The sequence below is a fragment of the Megascapheus bottae genome, chromosome 1 (genome assembly GCF_031878675.1).
Source record: "Megascapheus bottae isolate mThoBot1 chromosome 1, mThoBot2.hap1, whole genome shotgun sequence".
In the NCBI taxonomy this organism is placed as follows: domain Eukaryota; kingdom Metazoa; phylum Chordata; class Mammalia; order Rodentia; family Geomyidae; genus Megascapheus; species Megascapheus bottae.
In genome coordinates this window covers 43,909,601-43,932,638 of record NC_143509.1, presented here as the reverse complement: position 1 = coordinate 43,932,638, position 23,038 = coordinate 43,909,601, and the positions used below count along the sequence as shown (strand labels likewise).

Here is a 23,038-nt window from a genome sequence, read left to right as displayed (position 1 = left end):
TATTTCTATTTGGGTTATTAGAAAAGAGAAAATGTGTGATTTGGGCACATGCACAAACAGAAATATGAAGATGCTAAGGTGCACTGTGTATCAGGGGATAGTGAGTACAAGGAGGCTTGGACTCAGCTGGAGTAGGAGTGTTAGAGATGAACTTGAAGTGATCTCCAGGATCCAAATGACACAATGAACATGTGAGTTTATTGCAGAGGTAACCACACTTTTAAGCAGGCACTGTCTAGATCATCTAAAACATTTATCTACTACCAGATGCAGTGAACAAGTGAATATCCAGCAATGACCCCTAAGATATGGGCACAACTTAAGAGAAGGGAAAATAAACAGAGAAATTTAAGTGGAAGTGTGGCTTAAGTTGTAGAGCACCATCTTAGAGGAAAAGAGTTAAGGGACAGCACCCAAGCTGTGCAAGCCCCAGTACCAACACCAAAAACAAACAAATAAAACAATAAGAAAAGCCACAGGAAATATTACCCACATTAAAGTTGTAAGTAAATTCAAAGAAGTATTTGTATTATGCTCTCCCCACTTCTCTTTCCTTTTCAGCTTCTCTCCAAGAATTTAGAAAGTAAAAAGCAGCTAGGCATGGTGACTCACACCTACCTACTCAGGAGACTGAGATTTGAGGATCACAGTTAAAACCCAGGCCAGGCACTAAAGACCCTGAGACTCTTATCTTCAATTAACTACTAGAAAACCAGAAGTGGGGTGTTCATCATCTCTGAGATTCTCTTCTGAACCTACCCCAAGAGATAAAGGAACACGGAAGCTGACCTTGGAGAGTGGGAGTGTAAGGGGTGCGTAGGGCACAGAAAAAAGACAGTGGTTACGGGGTCCATCTTTTTATCTTCTCCCCAACACGGTCTTAAACCTTTAGATCTAATAAGCTATTATTTCTAAACAAGTGGGACTTCTACTTTCATGAAGAGTTTCAACAAACCATACTGTACTATAAAGGAATATTGACATATTTAATTATCAAATATTTTGGCCATATGCCACATGTGAATATTTACCTTTTTAAGTTGGTCCTGTCACCGCTATCTGAACTTGCCACAGATGAAGTATCATAGGAGTGAGAATCAATAGTATCGATGTTTAGCAGTGTAGGATCTTCAAGAACAAAAGACTCCTCTTCATCATCAGTCTAAATTGAAAGAAGACAGAACAATGAACTCAAATAGTCTGAGACAAGTCAGATAGATTGTTGTGGTTTTTTCCAAAGTACTTAAACTCTTGCTTCTGCCTTATACCTCTATTCATGTGTTCTTATTAACAAGAGAGGTATAATACATAATTACCAAAATGAAATGTCATCTGCACAGATATCACTACATTTACAGTTTATGCCAAAAACTTCTCTCATAGCAAGAAGAGGGAACTGTTATGCAGACTGTTAGCTGTAGAATAATTCTTAAAAGAAAGACTTCAGCTGGGTTTGGTGGCTCTCGCTCGTAATCCTAGCTATTCAGGAGGCTGAGATTTGAGGATCTCGGTTCAAAGTGAGCCTAGGTACTAAAGAACATGAGACTCTTATTTTCAATTAATCACTAGAAAATGGGAAGTGGGACTGTGGCTCCAGGGGTAGGGTGGTAGCCTTGAGCTGAAGAGCTCAGGGACAGTGCCCAGGCCAAGTTCAAGCCTCATGACCAAAAAAAAATAACACTTCAGGATTGAAAGTGTGGCTTTATAGTAGTGTGCTTACCTAGCATGCATGAAACCCTGGGTTCAATTCCTCCATATCACATACACAGAAAAAGCTATGGCTCAATTGGCAGAGCACTAGCCGTAAGCATAAAGTGTCCACAGAGCTGGGCTGGTGGCCCACATCTGTAATCCTAGCTACTCAGGAAGCTGAGATCTGAGGATCAAGGTTCAAAGCCAGCCTGGGCACAAAAGGACCAGAGACTCTTATCTACAATTAATCTCTAGAAGATGGGAAATGGGGCTTGTTTCAGAGGTAGGGTGGTAGCCTTGAGCTGAAGAGCTCAGGGACAGCTCCCAGGCCAAGTTCAAGCCCCATGATACACACACACAAAAAAAAAAAGTGTCCACAGACAGTTCTCAGGCCCTGAGTTCAAGTTCCAGGACTGGCAAAGAAAGAAAGAGAAAGAGAGAGAGAAAGGCAGATGCTTCACTGGTTAACTAATAGTTAATGTTCAATTAGAAGACAATAAATACCACTGAATATAGTCTACTACAAGAAATATGACAGAAAAAAGGTATCCTGTGTAAGAAATATCATGTACCTATGCACTGACTTCATAATATGAATCCTGCCCATGGAAAATGAAGTGGCTGAACATGGTGGGAATATATGAATAGAAGCTGGAGATCATCTAGAAAGATAAACTGGAATCCAAATTCTAAAACATCTTCTATTCCATTAAGCCAGGTGGCAGCAGATACCCACAGTGCTTAGTTCAATGCCTGACACAAAGCTAGTACTTATTTAATAAATCAATACAGATATGTAGTACACAATGAAAGTCAACTGAGATTTTTAAGAAGTGAACAGGCATGATAGGGAACCATGTTTTGGAGAGATAAATGAACTGTATGAAGGATATAGGGTAGAGAGAAATTAAGGCAGGAAGAAAAGGAGATCCCAGCTGAGAAATATAGAATATGGAGAAGCAATGATAAAAGAAATATTACTAGGATAAAATCAAAAGCCCTTGGTAAATGAAGAAGGACGATTGGTAAAGGAGAAGTCAAAGACAATTCCAAGGTTTCCAGCATCAGCAAGTAAGCAAAAAGAGATCACAATGCACATGGAAAGCCAGATCAAGTACAATAAGAAGACTTTGCAGAAGTTGATTGTGAGTTACCAAAATTACTTCCTCTTCCAGCTGGACAAACACAAGGTTGCATTTTCAAACAAAGTTCTCCAGAAAATAATTCATGTTCATTATCCCCTCCACACTGTAGTCTACTCTTCCCAAGAAACTATTAATGTTGCTGAATTTACTACCACATGATCTACGCTCAGTGAGCATGCTCTTGTCTTCCAAGCAGCTTTTAACCCTGCTGACCATACCCTACATCCTAAAATTTCTCTCCCTTTGGTTTCTCACCATCCCTTTTCCTGGTTCTCTTATAGATTATGTGCACCCTTTATCAGTCATGTTCTTGAACTCCTTCTCTGCCATGTAAACAATGTTGTTTCCCACAATTATATTCTTAGCTCTTACCACTCACCTACTTCCTGTCTGAGCAAGCCTATCCTTACCTATGGTTTTAAGTACCATATAGTAATGACTCTGAAAAACATGGTCTCAGCATCAACATTACTCTTGAGGCTTAGGTCTGTTTCACATACATGTCTGCTAAAACAGCATTAGCAATTGGCAAGGAGACATTGTGTTATTTGAGAGCTATAAAAGATTTAAACAATTGCTGTAGGAAAAGAGAAGAAAAATTCAGAAATAAGAACTCGAGCACCAAGGTCTTAAGAGACTCAATCAAAACCTTATTTGATTTCCTTAAGCAGCCTGGGGACATAATTAAGGAAAATCAATCCGCCGAGTGAAGCAGAGCTTATAGGGTAAGTGATAAATAAAGTAGGGGAAATGTAAGACTTGAGCATGTCAAGACTGAATTTTAAAGTGATTCCACAGAGTCCAGATAACAATTTTCCAAGCTGATGTGTAAAATCCACACCATCTAATCAAATTTCAGCTAATTTATATGGTGTGTTTGTATATGTTATTTTCTAGAAACTTATCTGGAAATGCAAAGCACTAAGAATAAGAAGAGCAATCATAAAAGACAACAAGAGAGCCAGAAGATTAGAAAGTAGGAAGTTACAAACCCCACTACAAAGGTTCAATCACTAGAAAGTGATGTTGAGTCTTTTAACTCCCATATTTTTGCATAGGGGGCAGGAAATGTTTGGGTAAGTGAAATAGACCAACGGGATCAGATCCATACATGCTGATCACCTGATCCATCACAAAGGTAACACCATCACCACAAATACCCTTTCCAGCAGTATGTTGGATAACAGCTCACATTAATATGTACAAAAAGCTTCCAGATGGATTACAAGCCTCAATGTGAAAGGTAGAACAATAAAGGGTTTAGAACCAATAGGATGACATCATTATTACCTTGGAGCTGGCCAAATTTTCTTACAGAAGACACACCAAAAAATTAGCCATAATGAAAGTTTAATAAGGTGCATTATATGAAACCATGCACTATCAAAAAAATTAATAGAGTAAAACAATATTTTATAGAATAAAAGATGATCAATAAATATATCTAATAAAGGAAAGATCATGTTTTGAGGCTATCTAATAAAGGGAAGATCATGTTTTGAGGTTAACACAGGTAAAATTAGCAAGGCTCTATCTCAAAAAGTAAGCCAGGAGTAATAGTACTGGCCTATAATCTTAGGAAGATTGCAGTCTGAGGCTAGCCACAGGTAAAAATAGAATATTCTAACCAAAAGCAATTTTTAACCCAAAACAAACAAGCATAAAACACATTGGCACAATTACGTAAGTCACAGACACAAAAAGGTTATTCACAAAAATAATACCAAATCACCAAAATATACGTCATGGTATCCAGTTTCATCAATCCTCAGACAAATTCAAATTAAAACCATGATGTGAAACCACTAAGCAAGAGGTCAAAAGGAAAACAAATTCAAAAGCTGACAAATACACACCAAACAAGAAAGTAGGTATCAATATAACCACTTTGTAAAACTATGGCAGTCACAATGAGTGACTGTTGTCCTTAATGTACTATGTTATTGCTCATCTCCTTTGCCATCCCTTGGTTATCTCATACTGTTACAATTTTTCAACATGTTATCTGATATATTTTATATGTGTTTAATTGGTTATTTGAAATTGGATAGGGAAGGGGGGAAATCAAGATAAGCAGGGGGAGGGTGAGAGGGAAATGGGGACCATGTCATGAGAAAAGGGTATCAATGTTTGTGAAGTTATGCACCTTCTATCTGGTGAATATAATGTAACCCTTCTATTATTCACAATAAAAAAAGTTGAAAAAAAGAGAAAAACTATGGCAGTATTTATGAGAGCTGAAAGAAACTATACCTATCACTTATCACTTCTACTCCCACGTATATGCCCAAAAGAATGCATGGGAGGGGTTTGTATGCACCAAAAGTTGTGAGTAAAAATATTCTCAGCAATATTCTTCATACTGGTCACAAACTAGAAAACTACATAAATGGCTGTCTATAGTAAATGATATGAATAAATGATGGTATATACATAGAGAATTTATATACTAATGTAAACAAGCTATGAATGAACCTAAAAATATTGAAGAAACTAAATCCAGACATATAAGTATATATGTATTACAAAAGTATAGGGTTCTACATTTATAGTTTAAAGCAGGCAAATCAATGTTGACAGAGTTAGGATACTAATTACCCCGTCACTGTTACTAAAGGGACACCAGAAGAGCTTCTGGAATGTAGTAATACTCTACTTCTTCTAGACTCTGGTTACAGGATAGTCTGTTGGTACAAATTTACTATGCTATATGTTATCATTTGTGTATGTCCATTATACTTCAATAAGAAATTCAAAAGACAGGCTGAGTGTGATGGTAAACACCTGTAATCCCAGTTACACAGGAGGCAGAGAAAGGAGAATCATAGTTCATGGTTTTACCCTGGTAAAAGGTAGCAAGTCTCAAAAACAAGGCTGAAGCCGGACACGGGCACGGTGGCTCACGTCTGTAATCCTAGCTACTCAGGAGGCTAAGATCTGAGAATCAACATTCAAATCCAGCCCAGGCACAAAAAGACCTGAAACTCTTTATCTCCAAATAACCTCTAGAAAATGGGAAGTGGGGCTTGGCCCAAGGGTAGGATGGTAGCCTTGGGCTAAAGAGCTCTGGGACAGCGTCCAGGCTGAGTTCAAGCCCCATGACCATCACCACCCCCCAAAAAAGCAAGGCTGACATGGTAGCATACAACTGTGATCCAAGCTATGCAGGGGAGAGGTGAAAGGACTGCTATCCACAGCCTGTCTATCTTTCTGAAAAATACCTAAGGCAAAAAGCCTGGAGTTGTGGCTCAATTGACAGAGCACCTACCTAGCAAGTCCAAGACTCTTGAGTTCCAATTTTAATACCAGGGGGAAAAAAGGTTCAAAAAGCTATTTCTGATTACATAATTCAATAGGACTCCTCTTCTCAGGGACCAGAATACTGGAAAGATCAACAGCAGTAGCTTTCATGAGATTAAATAAGTTAAAGTAAGAGCCGGTCCTGGGGCTTGAACTCAGGGCCTAAGCACTGTCCTTGTACTTTCCTCAAGGTTGGCGCGCTACCACTTGAACACAACCACTTCTGGCTTTTTCTATGTATATGGTACCCAGGAATTGAACCTGGGTCTTTGTACATGCTAGGCAAGCATTCTACCAGTAGGCCAAACTCCTGGCCATTATTATTATTATTATTATTATTATTATTATTATTAGCAGTCCTGGGGCTTGAACTCAGGGCCTGGGCACTCTCCCCGGGGTTCTTTTGCTCAAGGCTAGCTCTCTACCACTTGAGCCACAGCGCCACTTCTGGCCTTTTCTGTTTATGTGGTACTGAGGAATAGAACCCAGGGTTTCATGCACACTGGATAAGCACTCTACCACTACGCCAGATTCCCAGCCCTACTTCCTTAATTATTAATGGTCTGCAATTAAAAATTAGTTTCTTGGGCCGGGAGTTTGGCCTAGTGGTAGAGTGCTTGCCTAGCATGCACAAAGACCCAGTGGTTCCATTCCTCAGTACCACATACATAGGAAAAAACCCAGAGGTGGTATTGAGGCTCAAGTGGTAGAGCTCCAGCCTTGAGAAAGTCCAAGGACAGTGGTCAGGCCCTGAGCTCAAGCCCAGGACTGGCATGCATGCAAGCATAAATAGATAGATAGATAGATAGATAGATAGATAGATAGATAGATAGATAGATAGATAGATAGATTCTTTCATTTATCCACTGCCTACCTCCCTAGAGTTGAGTGTAAAGGGTGGCCAATTTCCAGTCCCTTTTCTCTGTCAAGGACGGAGACAGTCACATAGCAGTGTATAACTCTACCTCTAAAATATCAAGACCCAAATATACCAGACACCAAATTATACTTTGGGTAATAAAAAAAAATTATCTTCTCTGTAAGCCACTAATGACAGTATTTACTTTACCCAGAGATAAGGAAGTTATGTAAGAACAGAGTGCCTTCAATATGAGCCATAATCTCACTCATAAGTATTATTTTCTTTACAAATATTATATAAATATTTACAAGTAGAGTTTTATACACAGCCTCCTAAAATTATTTGTATTTCATACTTGGTAAAATTGAAATGAGAATATGAATAAGATCGTGTTAACAAAACTGACTAAAACTAATTCCTCATATCTGAATAGAAGATTTTTCTCTGTATTACAAAGTAATAAAAAAAGGACACTTCATTGTAACAGATATTCTTTCAGACCCACAATACCAAGCTTTGTCAAACTGGATATGCTTCAGTCTCCACACAGGTCATGTAGAACATTTTTAAAGTTAAAATATATTTAAAGGTACAGCAACATCAAAGGAATATATACATATATATATATATCAGAAATCAAAGCTATATAAGAAAAAAATGTTCAAAGAGCAAGTAGTTTGCTTCCTATGAAATACTGTCTGCACAATCCTAGTGTACAGGTAAAGAAGTGACACAGACAGAGGCCCAGCATATTCAAAGCTATGATATCAGTATGGTTCTGTTGAGAGATGCTTGCATCCTTACCTTCTGTAGAACAAAACTATAGATCTGAAATAGATCAATAGATTTATTTAAAAGTTTTTTTTGTAAATTAGGAGTGAAAGCCTCCAAGAAAAATATTAAGCAAGTTTCTGGGGTCAAAACATCTGAGCTGCTGGGCACTAGTGGCTTACAACTGCAATTCAGGCTATTCAAGAGGCTGAGATCTAAGATCACAGCTCAAAGACAGCTCAGACAGGACTGTCTGTAATACTCTTACTTCTAATTAACCAGCAAAAAGCTGAAGTAGAGCTGTAGCTTAAATGGTAGAGCACCAGCACTGCGTGGGAAAAGCTTAGGAAAAGTATCTAGGTACTGAGTTCAAGCCCCAGTATCAGCACACACACAAAAAAGAAAACAACAACTCTCACCTGAAGAGTTTCATACTATACTTTACTACCCATGTACTGTTTTAATCTCCCAATTCAGAAAAGAATAACAGCAATTTAAATCTGGAAAGCTTAATAGAGTTGATATTCATGACATAAATATTACAAGTTCAGTGTCCCTCATAGAGCAGGCAGATTGATCAAGCCCATTATATAAGATATTCATGGGTGTCAGAAGATGAAATATTTAAATATCTAAGCACAACCAACATAGTATCTCCAATGTGACATGAATTTACAATTTCAATTCACATAATAAAGCACATACAGGTATTTTTCTTCAGTGCTGGGGCTTGAACCAAGGACTTCATTCATGCAAAGTATATGCTCTGTCATTGAACTACATCTTCAGCCCTAATAAAAAAGATTTTTTAAATCTGCCAAGTATTACACATTGTTCTGGGCACAAAGACTTTAAATTTATCAAAACATGGTTTCTGCCCTTACCAAGCTCACAATCTAGACTACTGCTAGAAATATTGTATTTCTACGTTGTCTAGTGTACTAGACACTATCCACCTGTGGTTACTAGGTCTCTTTTTCAGGTGCTTTGAAATCAACTAATTTAAATTTGGCACATGCAACTAGTAGCTACCATATTGGGCCACATTGAGATACACTCTATAACCCAGAAAGCATTAAAAATCAGTCTTACAAAATGGTAGCAATCATGAATATTTACTTACTTCATTTAGTATGCTTTCCAGAGTTGGGGGAGTATCAACTTGAGGAATATCAAACTCCTTGTCATCAATCTAAGAAAAGGAAAAGAAATTAATTCCCACATAATGATGCCTTTCCTCTTAAAATCATGAGACTGTTTAAACTAATTAGAAACAGTGCCAATTTAAAGACAACTCTAGACTGGGTGCCAGTGGCTTGTACCTGTTAACCCTTATTATTAAGAATGTCTAAGGCTCACAGTTCAAAGCCAGCCAGGCAGAAAAGTCTATGAGACTCTTCTTACACTGACTACCTGGAAACCAGAAGTGACTATGTGGCTCAAAGTGGCAGAGTGCTAGCCTTCTGTGAAAAAGCTCAGGGACAGTGCCCAGGCCCTGAGTTCAAGCTCCACACATTACCCCCCCACACACACAAAAAAAAAATAAGGCTACTACCAGATTAGTCTCTTCAGTAATCTGTGCTAATAAGGGTTGATCAAAACACTACAGAAAGACTGGGAATTTGGCCTAGTAGTTGGATTCCTCAGTACCATATACATAGAAAAAAGCCAGAAGTGGTGCTGTGGCTCAAGTGGTAAAGCTTTAGCCTTGAGGGGAAAAAAAGCCCAAGGAGAGTGCCCAGGCCCTGAGTTCAAGCCCCAGGACTGGCAAAAAAAAAAAAAAAAATTCTACAGAATCATTTTCTTTCCTATCCACATTCCTTCAGAGACTCTCAAGGATATGCACGCACTGCCTGCACACCCATGATTCTTTATAGAAAGGTGGTCTTTTGCACCTGCCAAGGAAGAAATCAACATGATAAACACCATGTCTTTAGATATCTCTCTGCTTTCATAAATTTAGACATAAGGCATAAGCAATACACCAAAGTCTGATATGACATTTCTCAGTTATTTCATAAATTATGAGATGACTGGGCCAAGGAAGTTATCATTAAATATATATATATATATATATATATTTTTTTTTTTTTTTTTTTTTTTTTTTGGCCAGTCCTGGGCTTGGACTCAGGGCTTGAGCACTGTCCTTGAACTTTCTCAAGGCTAGAGCTCTACCACTTGACACTTGATCCACAGCACCACCCCTGGCTTTTTTCTATGTATGTGGTACTGAGAATCTAACCTGGGTCTTTGTGCATGCTAGGCAAACACTCTACCACTAGGCCAAACTCCTGGCACCATCATTAAATATTCTTATAATCACAGAAACTATTAAAATAATTTCAATCAATGAGGGAAGTAGTTGCTCTGAAAGATAAAAATTCTAAAACTACCATTAGCTCTATGACCTTGAGAAGTCACTTAATAGCCATACACCAGTGTCTATAAAATAAATTATCTAAGTGCTGTGACAGCTATAAGCTCAAATGACAGCATGAATCAAAGTGTTCTATAAACTGTAATGGACTGCACAAATAAAGAGTGATAGTACCTCATAAAACTGCACAGACTCCTAGTAACCCATGCAAAAATGATACGCTTAGCATGTTTGGGTCATAAAACACACTGTAAGCAACATTTTGGTTAAAATCATCACTTGACAGAGTAGAACTTTTACTGGATTTTATCCTTTTAAAAATGTATGTGTGCAGGGGCTAGGAGTTTGGCCAGGTGCTTCCCTATTATATATATACATATATATTGGGCCTGGAGTATGGCCTAGTGCTAAGTGTGCTTGCCTAGCATACATGAAGCCCTGGGTTTGATTCCTTGGTACCATATACACAGAAAAAGCTGGAAGTGGTACTGTCTCTCAAGTGGTAGAACTCTACCCTAGAGAAAGCTCAAGGACAGTGCCTAGGCCCTAAATTCAAGCCCCAGGACTGGCAAAAAAAAAAAAAAATGTCTATTAATTAGTTAGGAGTTTCATTGTGATATTCCCTTACATATATATAGTATGCTTTGATCATATTCACCCCTCTTACACTTTCTAATCTCCCTTACTGCTTACCAGATCATTTTTGAACTCTAGTTCCTTGTCCAAATCTATGTAAGAGAATTTTGAAAGTGACGCCTCTATATTAAAAGACTTATTCAGTTCTTCTTCAGTAGTCTTGGCAGAGAGGTTCTGTTCCACATTCTCATAGTCTGGTTCACTTTCCATATTGCTTGTAGTATCTGTATTCCATCAATCTAAGCAAATGTTTGTTTTTTGGCCTTAGACTGCAATGATCTGAGTGATGATCTCTTTGGAAGAAAAAAAAAAAGTATCATTTAGATTTCTTTTCAATTAGACATTCCAAAGACTTGGCTATAGGGGGAAAAAAATCAGACACTGAGGTACAGAGTAGGATACTGGAGGGGGTGTGGGGTATGATAGCACAAAGGAGGGACACTTTGGAAAGTAACCCACCACCCAAGTCATGAAATTAATTAGATTGACAGTCATAAAACTTGGTAGGCTCTAGACCAGGTGCCAAGTAAATCTATGTACCTAACAGCACAGAGGTAAACTGCTGCCAAAAGCTGCAATTTATCACTTAGGTTCCAAAACCTCAGAGTGGCTCTCTGGTTGCCTTGGTGATAAGCAAGGCTTTATTGTGGGCATCCACATTGGACCCACAGATATCTCAATACAGACATGAAGTCTAGATTACCCGGTTACTTAATACAACACGGGCACATCTGAGGGGTCAGGTCTAACAGATAGTAGGGGAGACAGCAGTAGCATCCCCAGGATAATCTAAATACACAGACACCCAGGGATTTCTAAGAAGAAAGCCAGTTGTGGAGAAATTCGGAAATTTACAGTGGAAAGTAGAATACTAAAGAAAACTAGAAATGTATACATTTTTTCAAGTATTTTATAGATCTATGTTATATCAAAAGACAAAGTTAATCCAATGTATTTGCAAAACCATCATTTCTGAAAAATTAAAAATGTTTTAAATTCTTATATTAAGAGGGAAAGTGGGAGAAAAACATGGGAAGGGGTAACTATGTTCAAGAACTAATGTACCCATGACCTCATAGGTAACCCCTCTGTACATCACCCCAACAATAAAATTTAAAAATAAAAAATAAATTATTACATTAAATAACTAAACTTTCTTTTGAATGTTTCTAGGTTGTGTTTCAATTAGGCCATAAGTGACCAATTAGCTTTGCCTATTTAGAATGAAATAAAAATAGAAAAGCATATACAATGTCATAGTAGCAATGATAAAAATAAAGACTATTTTGTTTCCTAAATTTTCCATAAGTCAGTATTCTTGCCATGGCCCCCAGTTCTACTTTCTATGGTTTCAGTTCATCACAGTCAACTAAGATCTGAAAATGTTAAATGGAAAATTCTCCCAAAAAATTATTTCCTAAATTTTAAATTATGTGCTGTATAGGTAGCACGATGAAATCTTTCACTGTCCTGGATCCATCCCACTGAATCATCCCTTTGCTCAGTGTACCCATCTCACATATGCCACAGGCCAGTTAATCATCTAGTATCTGTCCTAGTGATCAGATAAATTGCTACAATATTGTAGCAAGTAAGGGTGACTACCCTTACTTTTCTTAATAATGGCTCCAAAACACAGAGTAATGATCTCAATTCAGATATACCAAAGAAACGTTAGAATGCTCCTCTTAATGAAAAGATGCAAGTTCTTGACTTAATTAGAAAAGAAAAATAAAATCACATCTGAGGTTGTTGAGATTTATAGTAAGAAGAAATCTCCTATCTGTGAAAAGTGTATAGGAGAAAGAAATAGCTTTGTTGTCAGCCCTCAAATAGTAAAGGTTACAGCTATGACACTTAGTCATCACTAAATTACAGCTGGAGTGCTAAGTCATCATCTCCTTCATCTCATCTCTCAGGCACTGTTATCACATCACATCAGCACAAAAAGTGTGAGTATGGTGCAATAAGGTATTTTAAGAGATACCACATTCACCAAACTTCTATTATAGTGCACTGTAATTGTTTTACTTTATTATTAATTGTTGTAAATCTCTTACTGTGACTAATTTATCAACTATAAATCTACAAGTAAAGACAATGGAGAGTAAAAGACAAAAAATTATATTTGGAAATGATACATTAAACAGTACTCTAAATTTCACACAGTAAGACCAAAGAGGGAAATTCTTGAGATCACAAAGGCTCAATAGCTACGATCATATAAAATACTGTTTATCAAAATGAACTCTAAGAAATGGAAACGAGGTTTTATTATTTTACTTTTTGTGATTCTTTTTGTTGTCACTGGTTTTTATTTATTTCCTGTCCTGTATGTAAATTTAGGGGAGGATAATGAGGAGCACAGAAATAGTGGGACAAAGGATTAACTAAATCAGCCATGATACTCACCAGACACTATGTTGAAAATGAAATATACAACTTGGTGGGGAGGAGAGGTTCAGGAGGGAAAATGATGGAAGAGGTGATATTGTTCAAACAGAAATGTACTCATTACTTGACTTAGTAACTGTAACCCCTCTGCATGTCATCTTTACAATAAGAATAAAAATAAAAATAGAAAGACTACTGTGCCAGCTCCTGTGAATTTTTCAGAAATTCACAGTTGTAGGCCTAAACCTACCAGTATCAGGAAGAATGGTACTGGCATGATTTCTGGAACCTGTGCATATGTTAGCTAATATGACAAAGTGGACTTTGTAGTTGTGATTAAGTAAGGACCCTGAGATGCAAGGATTATTCTAGATTATCCAGGTAGACCCAGTATGAGCACCTGGGTCCTTAAAAGTGGAAAACTGAGGCAAAAGTACATCAGAGTCATAGACAGCAATGTCACCAGAAGCAGGTTCAGAAAAATGCTGGTTGCAGGCTTCAAAGCTAGACTAAGAGTTCCAGGCAGACTCTACATTAGAGGAGGCAAAAGACAAGGAAATGAATTCTCACCTAAAGCCTTGCAAACAACCATAGCTCTGTCCTGACACCTTGGTTTTAGTAAAACAGGTGTTACATTAATGAACTACAAAACTAACATAGTAAATCTAGGTTATTTTAAGCCACTAACTTTGTAATCATTTCTCCTGACAGAACAGGAAATGAATAAACCAACACAATTTAATTAATTTGTTTCTGGCCACATCTCCAATATTCTGAAGTACTAACGCCTCCCTTAACCAGTTTGTTTTGCCCTAATATTTATTGAGCAAGCTCTTCATTTCAATAGGTAGACCAATGATGAAGTGCATAATATATGATGCTTAAGAATGCACATTGTATGCAGATACTGGTTCATGTATCACTTAAGCATTATCCCAGTGAAAAGACTGAAGAAGACTGACAATGAACTACTCATCACTCCCTCTTGTATGGAATCCTACAACTACTTCTACCCCAGCCATCTTATGATCTGAGTATTTATCATTTCTTTTTTTTTCAGTTCTAGGTATGAACTATGTATGGCCTTATACTTGCTTAGCTTACTTACTTCGTTACTGGTGATCATCTACTTGGGCAATACCTCCAGCTTTACTTTTTTTGCTAGTTATTTTGGAGATGAAATCATACAAACTATTTTGCCTAGGCCGGCTTCAAACCACAACCCTCCAGATCTCAGCCTTTTGATTAGCTAAAATTACAAGGCTTGAATCATCAGTGTCCAGAAGGATTTTTATAATTCTAGACGGAACTTACAGAATATACAGTAGAGCATATCAAATACTTTTTAGTCTCTCCCAGAGTGAAATCAGATTATTCTGATAGGAATATAGAATATTACAGAATCATCATTACCAAGGATGGTGTTAAATTAATAATAGTTCAGATTTATGGTTATCTGACATTTTGATCAAGGATCATTTAAAAAAATATGTACCATATAAACAACAATGACCCCATTATGACACTAACCAACTGAGTAAGAACTTAAGAAAGTGGCCTTCAGTGAGCCAGGTTAATGTGGAACTTTTGCACCAGTTTTGTTTTTGCTAGTAGCAGAGCTTTAACTTAGGGCCTCAGCACCATCCCTTAGCTTTTTTGCTCAAGGCTGGTGTTCTATCACTTGAGCCACAGCTCCACTTCCATCTTTTTGCTGGTTAACTAGAGATCAGTCTCACAGACAGAGTCCAAGCTGGCTTTGAACCTGAATGGTAAGTCTTGGCCTCCTGAGTAGCTAAGATTATAGGTATGAGCCATCACACCTGTATCTACCAGTTTCTAAATTGCAAGCATTCTCAACTATTCTCCAAGATCCTGAAATCCTCTAACATTCTTTATATTTTTCACTTAATGGTAAAATCAAGTTTGTTTGTTTTTTAATTTATAGGATTGTGATAGAAAGACTTCATGAAATACTATACAGAAACAATGCTGTTCACTTTGATTCTGGTGTTCCTAATCAAAATATTTGTCACTGATTTCTTTGTTTTGTCTTTTTATGCTTTTGGGGGGAGGGGAGAGAGTACAACAGAGTGTTAACTTCTAATTAGTTTCCTATTATCTTGCTCTAAATGGTCTGACTCATTTTTAACAGCTCCTCCATGGCTACAGGATAAAATTCTAATGCTAAGCTTATGACTCCAGAATATATAAGTTGCCACTTTCTCCTACAACTAAATTTATTATTTGCAGTCAGAGTCCTTCAAGAAAAGCTTCCAATTTCTCCAGGTTTACTCAAGCTGGCTTATCTTCCCATTCCTTTCCTTTCTTCATTTATGGGAGTTTCTTCTTTTTTTTATGGACTCTGTTCAAATGGAAATTGCCTATGATCCCTTCCCTAACGTCATTCTTTTTACTCAGGAAATCAGTCCCTCACTTTCTTCTTCCCTTCCTCTCTCCTTATTCAATCTCCACCCTCCCCTTTCTGTCTCTGTCTCTCTGTCTCTCTCTCTGTGTCTCTCTGTCTCTCTGTCTCTCTCTCTCTCTCACACACACACACACACACACACACACACACACACACACACACACACACACACACACACACACACACAGTAGCCCAGGCTGGGTTCAAACTCGTGATTTTCCCACCTCAGCCACCTGGGATTACAGACATGTGACATCTCACTCAGTTAAGACAAGTCTTTAAAACTATTTTAGCACTTTGTGTGTGTGTGTGTGTGTGTGTGTGTGTGTGTGTGTGTACAATACTAAAGTTTGAAGTCAGGGCTTTGTGCTTTCCAGACAGGCACTCTCCACTTGAACCACACCTCTAGCTCTTTTTACTCTTATTATCTTTGTGATAGGGTCTCGCTTTTTCCTCTTGCTAGCCTGAGCATCAATCCTCCTATTTACACCCCTAGTTGGCATGACAATTACCATGCCATGGTGCTGTGACCATCTATTGGTTGAATTAGTCTTGTGAACTTTTTGCCTAGACTAGCCTCCAAACTCCTGAGCAACTAGAATCACAGCCAGTGAGTTACCTTACCATATAACTATATCTGTCTCCCTAACTGCAATAAAAACAGGGCCACGCTTCCTTCCACATCACTGGTCTCACTGATTTGCATACTATGTAGACATTTTATAATATTTGCTGACTAATACACAAATAAGAAGACAGAAACAACACTTGTGTTGCAAATTAAACATGAAAGTTTTTATTACCTATAATTGTTAAGCTTCAGAGAGTGTCGTTTGCTCACAGTAGACAGAAATCTGTGCCCTAGTAAATCAAGGTATAATTGAGTTGTACTTTTATGTAACCAAGCTTGTCAGCAGGTCCTATTTATCAGGTATCAGTTAAACATATTTCTACAAAAAAAAATAAAAATAAAGCAGGGCTGGGAATGTGGCTTAGTAGTAGAGTGCTTGCCTAACATGCATGAATACCTGGAGTCAATTCCTTGGTACCACATAAACAGAAAAAGCCAGAAGTGGCACTGTGGCTCAAGTGGTAGAGTGCTATCCTTGGATCTTGGGACAGTGCCTGGGCCCTGAGTTTAAGCTTTAAGACTGGCAAAACAAAAAAAAAAGAATTATTGTTAAAGCAACTTTTGGCTTCTTTACCACCATGTTTCCCCATATCTGGAATGCAGGTTCCAAAAGAACAAAGATCAGATCTGCTTTGTTCAATGCCAATACTAATGCCTAAGTGCACAGTAGCTAGTTAATCCATTCACCCATTTCTCTTTCTCCATGGGTGAGTGGTCAAAAAAACACTGTACCCCTAGCTCTGAGAACCTCAATGAGCAACTCTTGGTATAAGATATCGTTTAGTCATCATACTCTATAAAGTTCCCCAACCTCTCACAGTTCCACTATAAGTTTGTATTTAAAAGAGAATTATTGGGCAGAAATTTGACCTAGTGATAGAGTGCTTCCTAGGTTCGATTCCTCCGTACCACAAACATAGAAAAAGCCAGAAGTGGTGCTGTGGCTCAAGTGGTAGAGCACTAGCCTTGAGAAAGTCCAAGCATAGTGCTCAGGCTCTGAGTTCAAGCTCCAGGACTGGCAAAAAAAAAAAGGGGGGGGCTGGGAGTTTAGCCTAGTGGTAGAGTGCTTGCTTAGCATGCACGAAGACCCAGGTTCAATTCCTCGGTACCACATACATAGAAAAAAAGCCGGAAGTGGTGCTGAGGCTCAAGTGGTAGAGCTCTAGCCTTGAGAAAATGCAAAGACAGTGCTCAGGCCTTGAGGTCAAGCCCAGGACTGGCAAAAAAAAAAAAAAAAAAAAGACAGAGACTTTTTAATACTTTAGCTCATATATAACACAACTCCATAATCACAGACTTTTGTATTCTTTCAAATTAATAGAGCCTATACATGAAAGCAATAGAAATGTTCACATATCTCTTCCACTTCCTATTATCTTCAGTAAAGAGAATGATTCACATAGTCAGGCTACTCTACTTAGTTCAAGGATAACACTCTACCACTTGAGCCATAGTGTCACTTCTGGCTTTTTCTGTTTACACCAGCAATCTGCTTTCTCTGTGCCAACATTAATAATAAGCAGGATGTTCCAACATGGAGCAAAAGCTAGCTGTGATGTACTTCCTGAGAGACAGATCACAGGTCAATCTCTGCTGTGACTCCTTCCCAGATTATACTTTGAGGACATCAAATTTTCATTTTATCCATGGTTTAAAGAAGTTCAGAAAAACCAGGCACAGTGGCTCACACTTGTAATCCTAGCTACTCAGGAGGCTGAGATCTGAGGATCGAGGTTCAAAGCCAGTCCAGGCACTAAAAACTGTGAGACTCTTATCTCCAATTAACCACTAAAAAATGGAAGTCGGGCTGTAGCTCAAGTGTGGGATGGTAGCCTTCAGCTGAAGAGCTCAGGGACAGTGCCCAGGCCCAGAGTTCAAATCCCAGGACCAACAAAAAAAAAATTTAGAAATTATATATACAACAAAAACAAAAGAGAAAAGTGGAGGGAAGGAACAGTACCTGAGACCTGCCTGTACACCATGCTGAGTTGCTATTTCAAACTGACAGACACCAACAATACTCAACAAAAATCCATTCTAGAAAAGAAAGCTCTAATCCCCTATTACAATACATAAATTGATAAAATAAGCACTAAGATTACAAATGTCCATGTCGTATTTGTCATATCAATTTATGCCATGTGTACAAAGTAACCAATAAAATGAATGAGAGAGATTACTTCTTTCCAGTTTCTAATAAGTCCCTGAAACTATGAAAAATATCTTCAAAGACTGACTCTACTCCCAAAGATCTCCTAAAGGCTATCATACTTCCTCTTCCTCTTCACATAAATGATGTAGAGAAAATCCTAAAATGTATATACACAAAAGATAGGATTTCATTCAGTTATTGGCTGAGTAGATGATGGTCTTCTTTATTGATTCCCAAGTAATCAAACTATCATTCTAATTTTTCTTGGTTAGATGTCGAGAAGGATGCCAAGTCGCAAAACAAATATTCTTTGGTTTTTGGTAAGAAGAGGAAGCCTCGTGATAAACTACAGAGAAGGAAGCAAAAGTTTAAAATGTCACTTCTCACAGGGCGCAGTAGCTCATGCCTGTAATCCTAGCTACTCAGGAAGCTGATATCTGAGGATCACGGTTCAAAGCCAGCCCGACCACTAAAGACCATGTGACTCTCATCTCCCATTAACCCCTAGAAAACCTGAAGTGGTGCTGTGGCTCAGGGGTAGGGCGGTAGCCTTGAGCTGAAGAGCGCAGGGACAGTGCTTAGGCCCAGAGTTCAAGCCCCAAGACCAACAAACACATTCATACACATATATACTCAGAGGTAGGGCGGTAGCTTTGAGCTGAAGAGCTCAGGGACAGTGCCTAGGCCCAGAGTTCAAGCCCCAAGACCAACAAACACATACATACACACACACACACACATATCATCCTTGTAGTATCAACATGAGAGCACAGTCTGAGTAGGGACTGAGAGAGTCAAGGCTGGACAAGCATTTAGAAAGTTTCTTCCTCTGTTTGACCTAGTATTGGTAAAAGTAGTGCAGCTGAAACTGTAACAAATGAAGGTATTATGCTTCCCAAAAACTCTCAAGGAAAAGTATTGCAAGCTATAGTAGTGGCCGTGGGGATTGGGCTCTAAAGAAAAGGGTGGAGAGATTCAGCCAATGAATGCAAAAGTGGGTGATGAAGTTCTTCTCCCAGAATATGGAGACACCAAACTAGTTCTAGATGACAAGGATTATTTTTTAGGAATGGTGACATTCTTGGAATGTAGAGTGAATGCATCATTGAAATGGCATCATATGAAGGTGCCCATTCCATGCAAGTTCTGAGATCTTTCATCATGTAATAATTCCCATATCTCCCTTTTATAATAAATATCCCAGCATCTTTCCTATATCTTTCCCTTAGGAAACTGCTCCTCAACTCCAACTATGTGATTTTGGTATTGTCAAACAAGTGCCTATGAACCCAACCAAAAGAATAAGGCACACATGTTTGTCCAATCTGGCCAATCAAAGCCCTGCTCTAGAATCCATAAATACTGAAAGCAGAAATTTTCTATCTACTCTAAAATATGCAGTTTGGATGATGAAACAGAAATTGTCCATCTTTCATCTCTTATATAGTAGAACAAGACTTATATATAGCATGAGACTTGCAATTAAAGAAGCAGAGATGGAGACTGAGAGCTCAGGTTATTTGTAAAAGGAAGAATGATATAAGCTAGGTGTTTATATAGGCATGGGCCATTGCCCACGCCTATAATCCCAGGTACTCAGAAGGCTAAGATCTGAAGATCGTGGTTTGAAGTCAGCCAGGCAGGCAAGTCCGTGAGACTCTTGGACTGGGAATGTGGCTTAGTGGTAGAGTGCTTGCTTAGCATGCATGAAGCCCGGGATTCAATTCCTCACTACCACACACCTAGAAAAAGCCAGAAGTGGCACTGTGGCTCAAGTGGTAGAGTGTGAGCCTTGAGCAAGAGACTTTTATCTCTATTAAACTACTCAGAAAAAGTGAAGTTACACTGTGGCTCAAGTGGTAGAGTGCTACCCTTCAACACAAAGAGGCTCAAGGGGGACGAGAGCCTAGGATGCACAAAGATCCAGTTTGTTTCCTTGGTGCCACATACACAGAAAAAAGCCAGAAGCCATGCTACTCAGGAGGCTGAGATGTGAGGATCTCGGTTCAAAGCCAGCCTGGGCACTAAAGTCCCTGAGACTCTTATCTCCAATTCACCACTAGAAAATGAGAAGTGGGGCTGTGGCCCAAGGGATAGGGCGGTGGTCTTGAGCTGAAGAGCTCAGGAACAGCATCTAGGCCCAGAGTTCAAGCCCCATGACCCACAAAAAAAAAAAAAAAAAAGAAAAAGAAAAAAGCCTGAAGAAGTGCTGTGGCTCAAGTGGTAGTGCTCTACCCTTGAGAAAGTCCAAGGACAGTGCTCAGGCCCTGAGTTCAAGCCCCAGGACTGGGGGGAAAGAGACTCAGGAATGGCCCTCAAGCCTTAAGTTCAAGCCTCAGGGCTGGGGGGGGGGGGAGTTGTTTAGTTATTGATGCCCTATCACTTTCCAGTTTTGTGCATCAATAAATCTCTTTTTGTGTAAGCTCATTTGATTTAGATTTCTGTCACTGTAACAGAAAAGAGCCTTCATTTAAAAATGTGTTACCTGAAAATGCTTGCCTAGCATGCATGAAGCCCTGGGTTCGATTCCTCAGAACCACGTATATAGAAAAAGCTGGAAGTGGAGCTGTGGCTCAAGTGGCAGAGCACTAGCCCTGAGTAAAACTGTGTCCAAGGACAGTACCCAGGCCTTGAGTTCAAGCCCTAGGATTGGCCAAAAAAAAAAAAAATGTTGTTAGCTGACTTCTATAACTGTAATTCCTCAGCACATTACTTTTATAATAAGATTTTTTGTCAGTCCTGGGGCTGGAACTGAGGGCCTGGCAACTGTCCCTGACCTTTTTTTGCTTAAGGCTACCACTTTGCTATGTAAGCCACAACGCCCCCCCCCCCCCACACAAAAAACAAAAATGTGTTACCTGGAAGTGGCACTGTGTCTCAAGTGGTGAACTCAAGAGCTCAGGGACAGTGGTACCCAGGCCCAGAGTTCAAGCCCCATGACCAACCAAAGGAAAAAAAAAAATCTAAACAAAAAGTGTGTTACCAGAGTAAATCTTAGAAATTTCTAAGTGTTATAACCAAGACAAATCTATGGTTTCTGATTTGAACCCACAATGAATTTTCACACTATATGGAATGAATATAACTTAAACCTTAATTCAGGACTGAGTTGAGAATAGAGCAATGTGACTTCATAAGTAAAGATGATATCTGAAGCTGTAGGTCATGAAAATATGCCATCTTACTCTATGAAACCTATAAGCAGATCAAAAGTTAAACACACTGTATTTCAAGTTCAAAAGGCCTTACTTTTCACTCACATATATGAATTTGGTGTCATGAATGTGGACTAGTAGAATAGACCTAAGGAACACCAACATATTCCAATATCCTGAAAGACAGAGAGCATTCACCTGTTGCTGATGGTCCAAGTACAAAGAAACACATACAGGAAGATCAACTTACTGTTCTGCTAACGGTCATAAAGCATTCGCTTACATTTGTCTCTACATTCATATGAATACCAATAGTTCACACAACATTTTCTTTGTCTTTATGGTGCATCTGTGGAACAGGACAGACATTGCCAGCAGATTCAATATCTATCCTTCACTTAAACTTTAAACATAAGCAAACACATATCTTAAGACACATGTCGGCCCTCCATCCCATTTATATCAGATTTACTTCCCACAATTGACAAATCATTTTCACTAAACAACATCTGAAAGAGAGCACCGAAAACTAACCCGCACGCTTGTTTTGCATAGTTCATTGCTTTGGAGTAAGGATGAGAGGAGGTGCTGGAAAGGGCAGTGCAGAAGACAGAAATCTTCCAGTGTGTTCTAATTCCCGTCTGGGGGGTCAGGAGGGGGAGAGAGGCCTGCCTATTTGGAGAAGGCTCCCTTGCTGATCCAGATAATATCAATGACATGCCTCTGTCTCACCGCATCCTCCCTTCGCGTAGCACTCTGCACATTCAGAGACCTGGGGCAGCCCTTGCCTTCCTCCTTGGAGTGTCACACTTGGAGAACTAGCGAAGACCGAGGTGCCCCCACGTTCCCTCCTGCTACCCTGGCTCTGCAGAGGAGACACGAGCGGATCAAGCCTCGCAGTCATCTCCTTCTCGACGGGCGGGCTGCACACCAGCTCCGCCAGAACGGACGGGAGGGCCACCCCGCTCCTAGAGCCCCCAAGCCTGCCGACGCAAGACACGCCCCTCGGCCCCGGGGTCAGCCCGGCCCGGCCCGGCCCGGTCCGGCCCGCGGTCTCGGGCCCGGTGTGCCTGTCGGCGCGGCTCTGTCAGCTCCCCGGGCCGCGCCACGGACAGGCGGGGGACCGAGGCTAGCCTCCCGCGCGCGCCCTCCGCACCCCCCGGGCACTCCCGCTCCTCCGGGACAACAAGCTCGCCACACGGAGGATATACGTTACCTGCGCTCTCAGCCATTCCGGCCCAGACCCCGGAGCCCACGTGATCCCGCCCCCACGCCCGGCCTCACGCATGCGCAGTGCTGGGCCACTAGCTGCCGCTTCCGCTTTCCTCCTGTCGCGGGACGGCTCCGCCGCGCCGGCGCCTCTACACCACGCCCCTATTTAAAGGGCCAGAGGGATACCGTCTCTTAATGGATAACAGCCTCAGGAGAGTCAGAATGAAGCACACAGACCAATAAATAATAGACTGTGACGGGGAAAGAAAGACTCTTTCAGCTCTAA

The 23,038-nt window shown here is 39.7% G+C and overlaps 1 protein-coding gene and 1 pseudogene across 3 annotated transcripts in view; one reads left to right on the top strand and one right to left on the bottom strand.

Moving 5' to 3' along the window:
- The window catches only part of Vps8 (VPS8 subunit of CORVET complex), a 231,930-nt gene extending 209,104 nt beyond the window's left edge, over window positions 1-22,826 (bottom strand). For 2 of the 3 annotated variants that reach the window (XM_090343220.1, XM_090343238.1), the window contains exons 1-4: window positions 22,757-22,826; window positions 10,841-11,076; window positions 8,894-8,962; window positions 1,032-1,162 (exon numbers count right to left, since the gene is read on the bottom strand). In XM_090343220.1, the coding sequence (XP_090199346.1) occupies window positions 1,032-1,162; window positions 8,894-8,962; window positions 10,841-10,993 (353 nt within the window). In that variant the 5' untranslated portion in view covers window positions 10,994-11,076; window positions 22,757-22,826. Of the gene's footprint in view, window positions 1-1,031; window positions 1,163-8,893; window positions 8,963-10,840; window positions 11,077-21,790; window positions 21,890-22,756 lie in introns of all 3 variants that reach the window. The other variant, XM_090343229.1, reaches the window with a different exon arrangement.
- On the top strand, window positions 16,937-19,477 carry LOC150069038 (10 kDa heat shock protein, mitochondrial pseudogene; annotated as a pseudogene).
- Window positions 22,827-23,038: the final 212 nt, after the last annotated feature.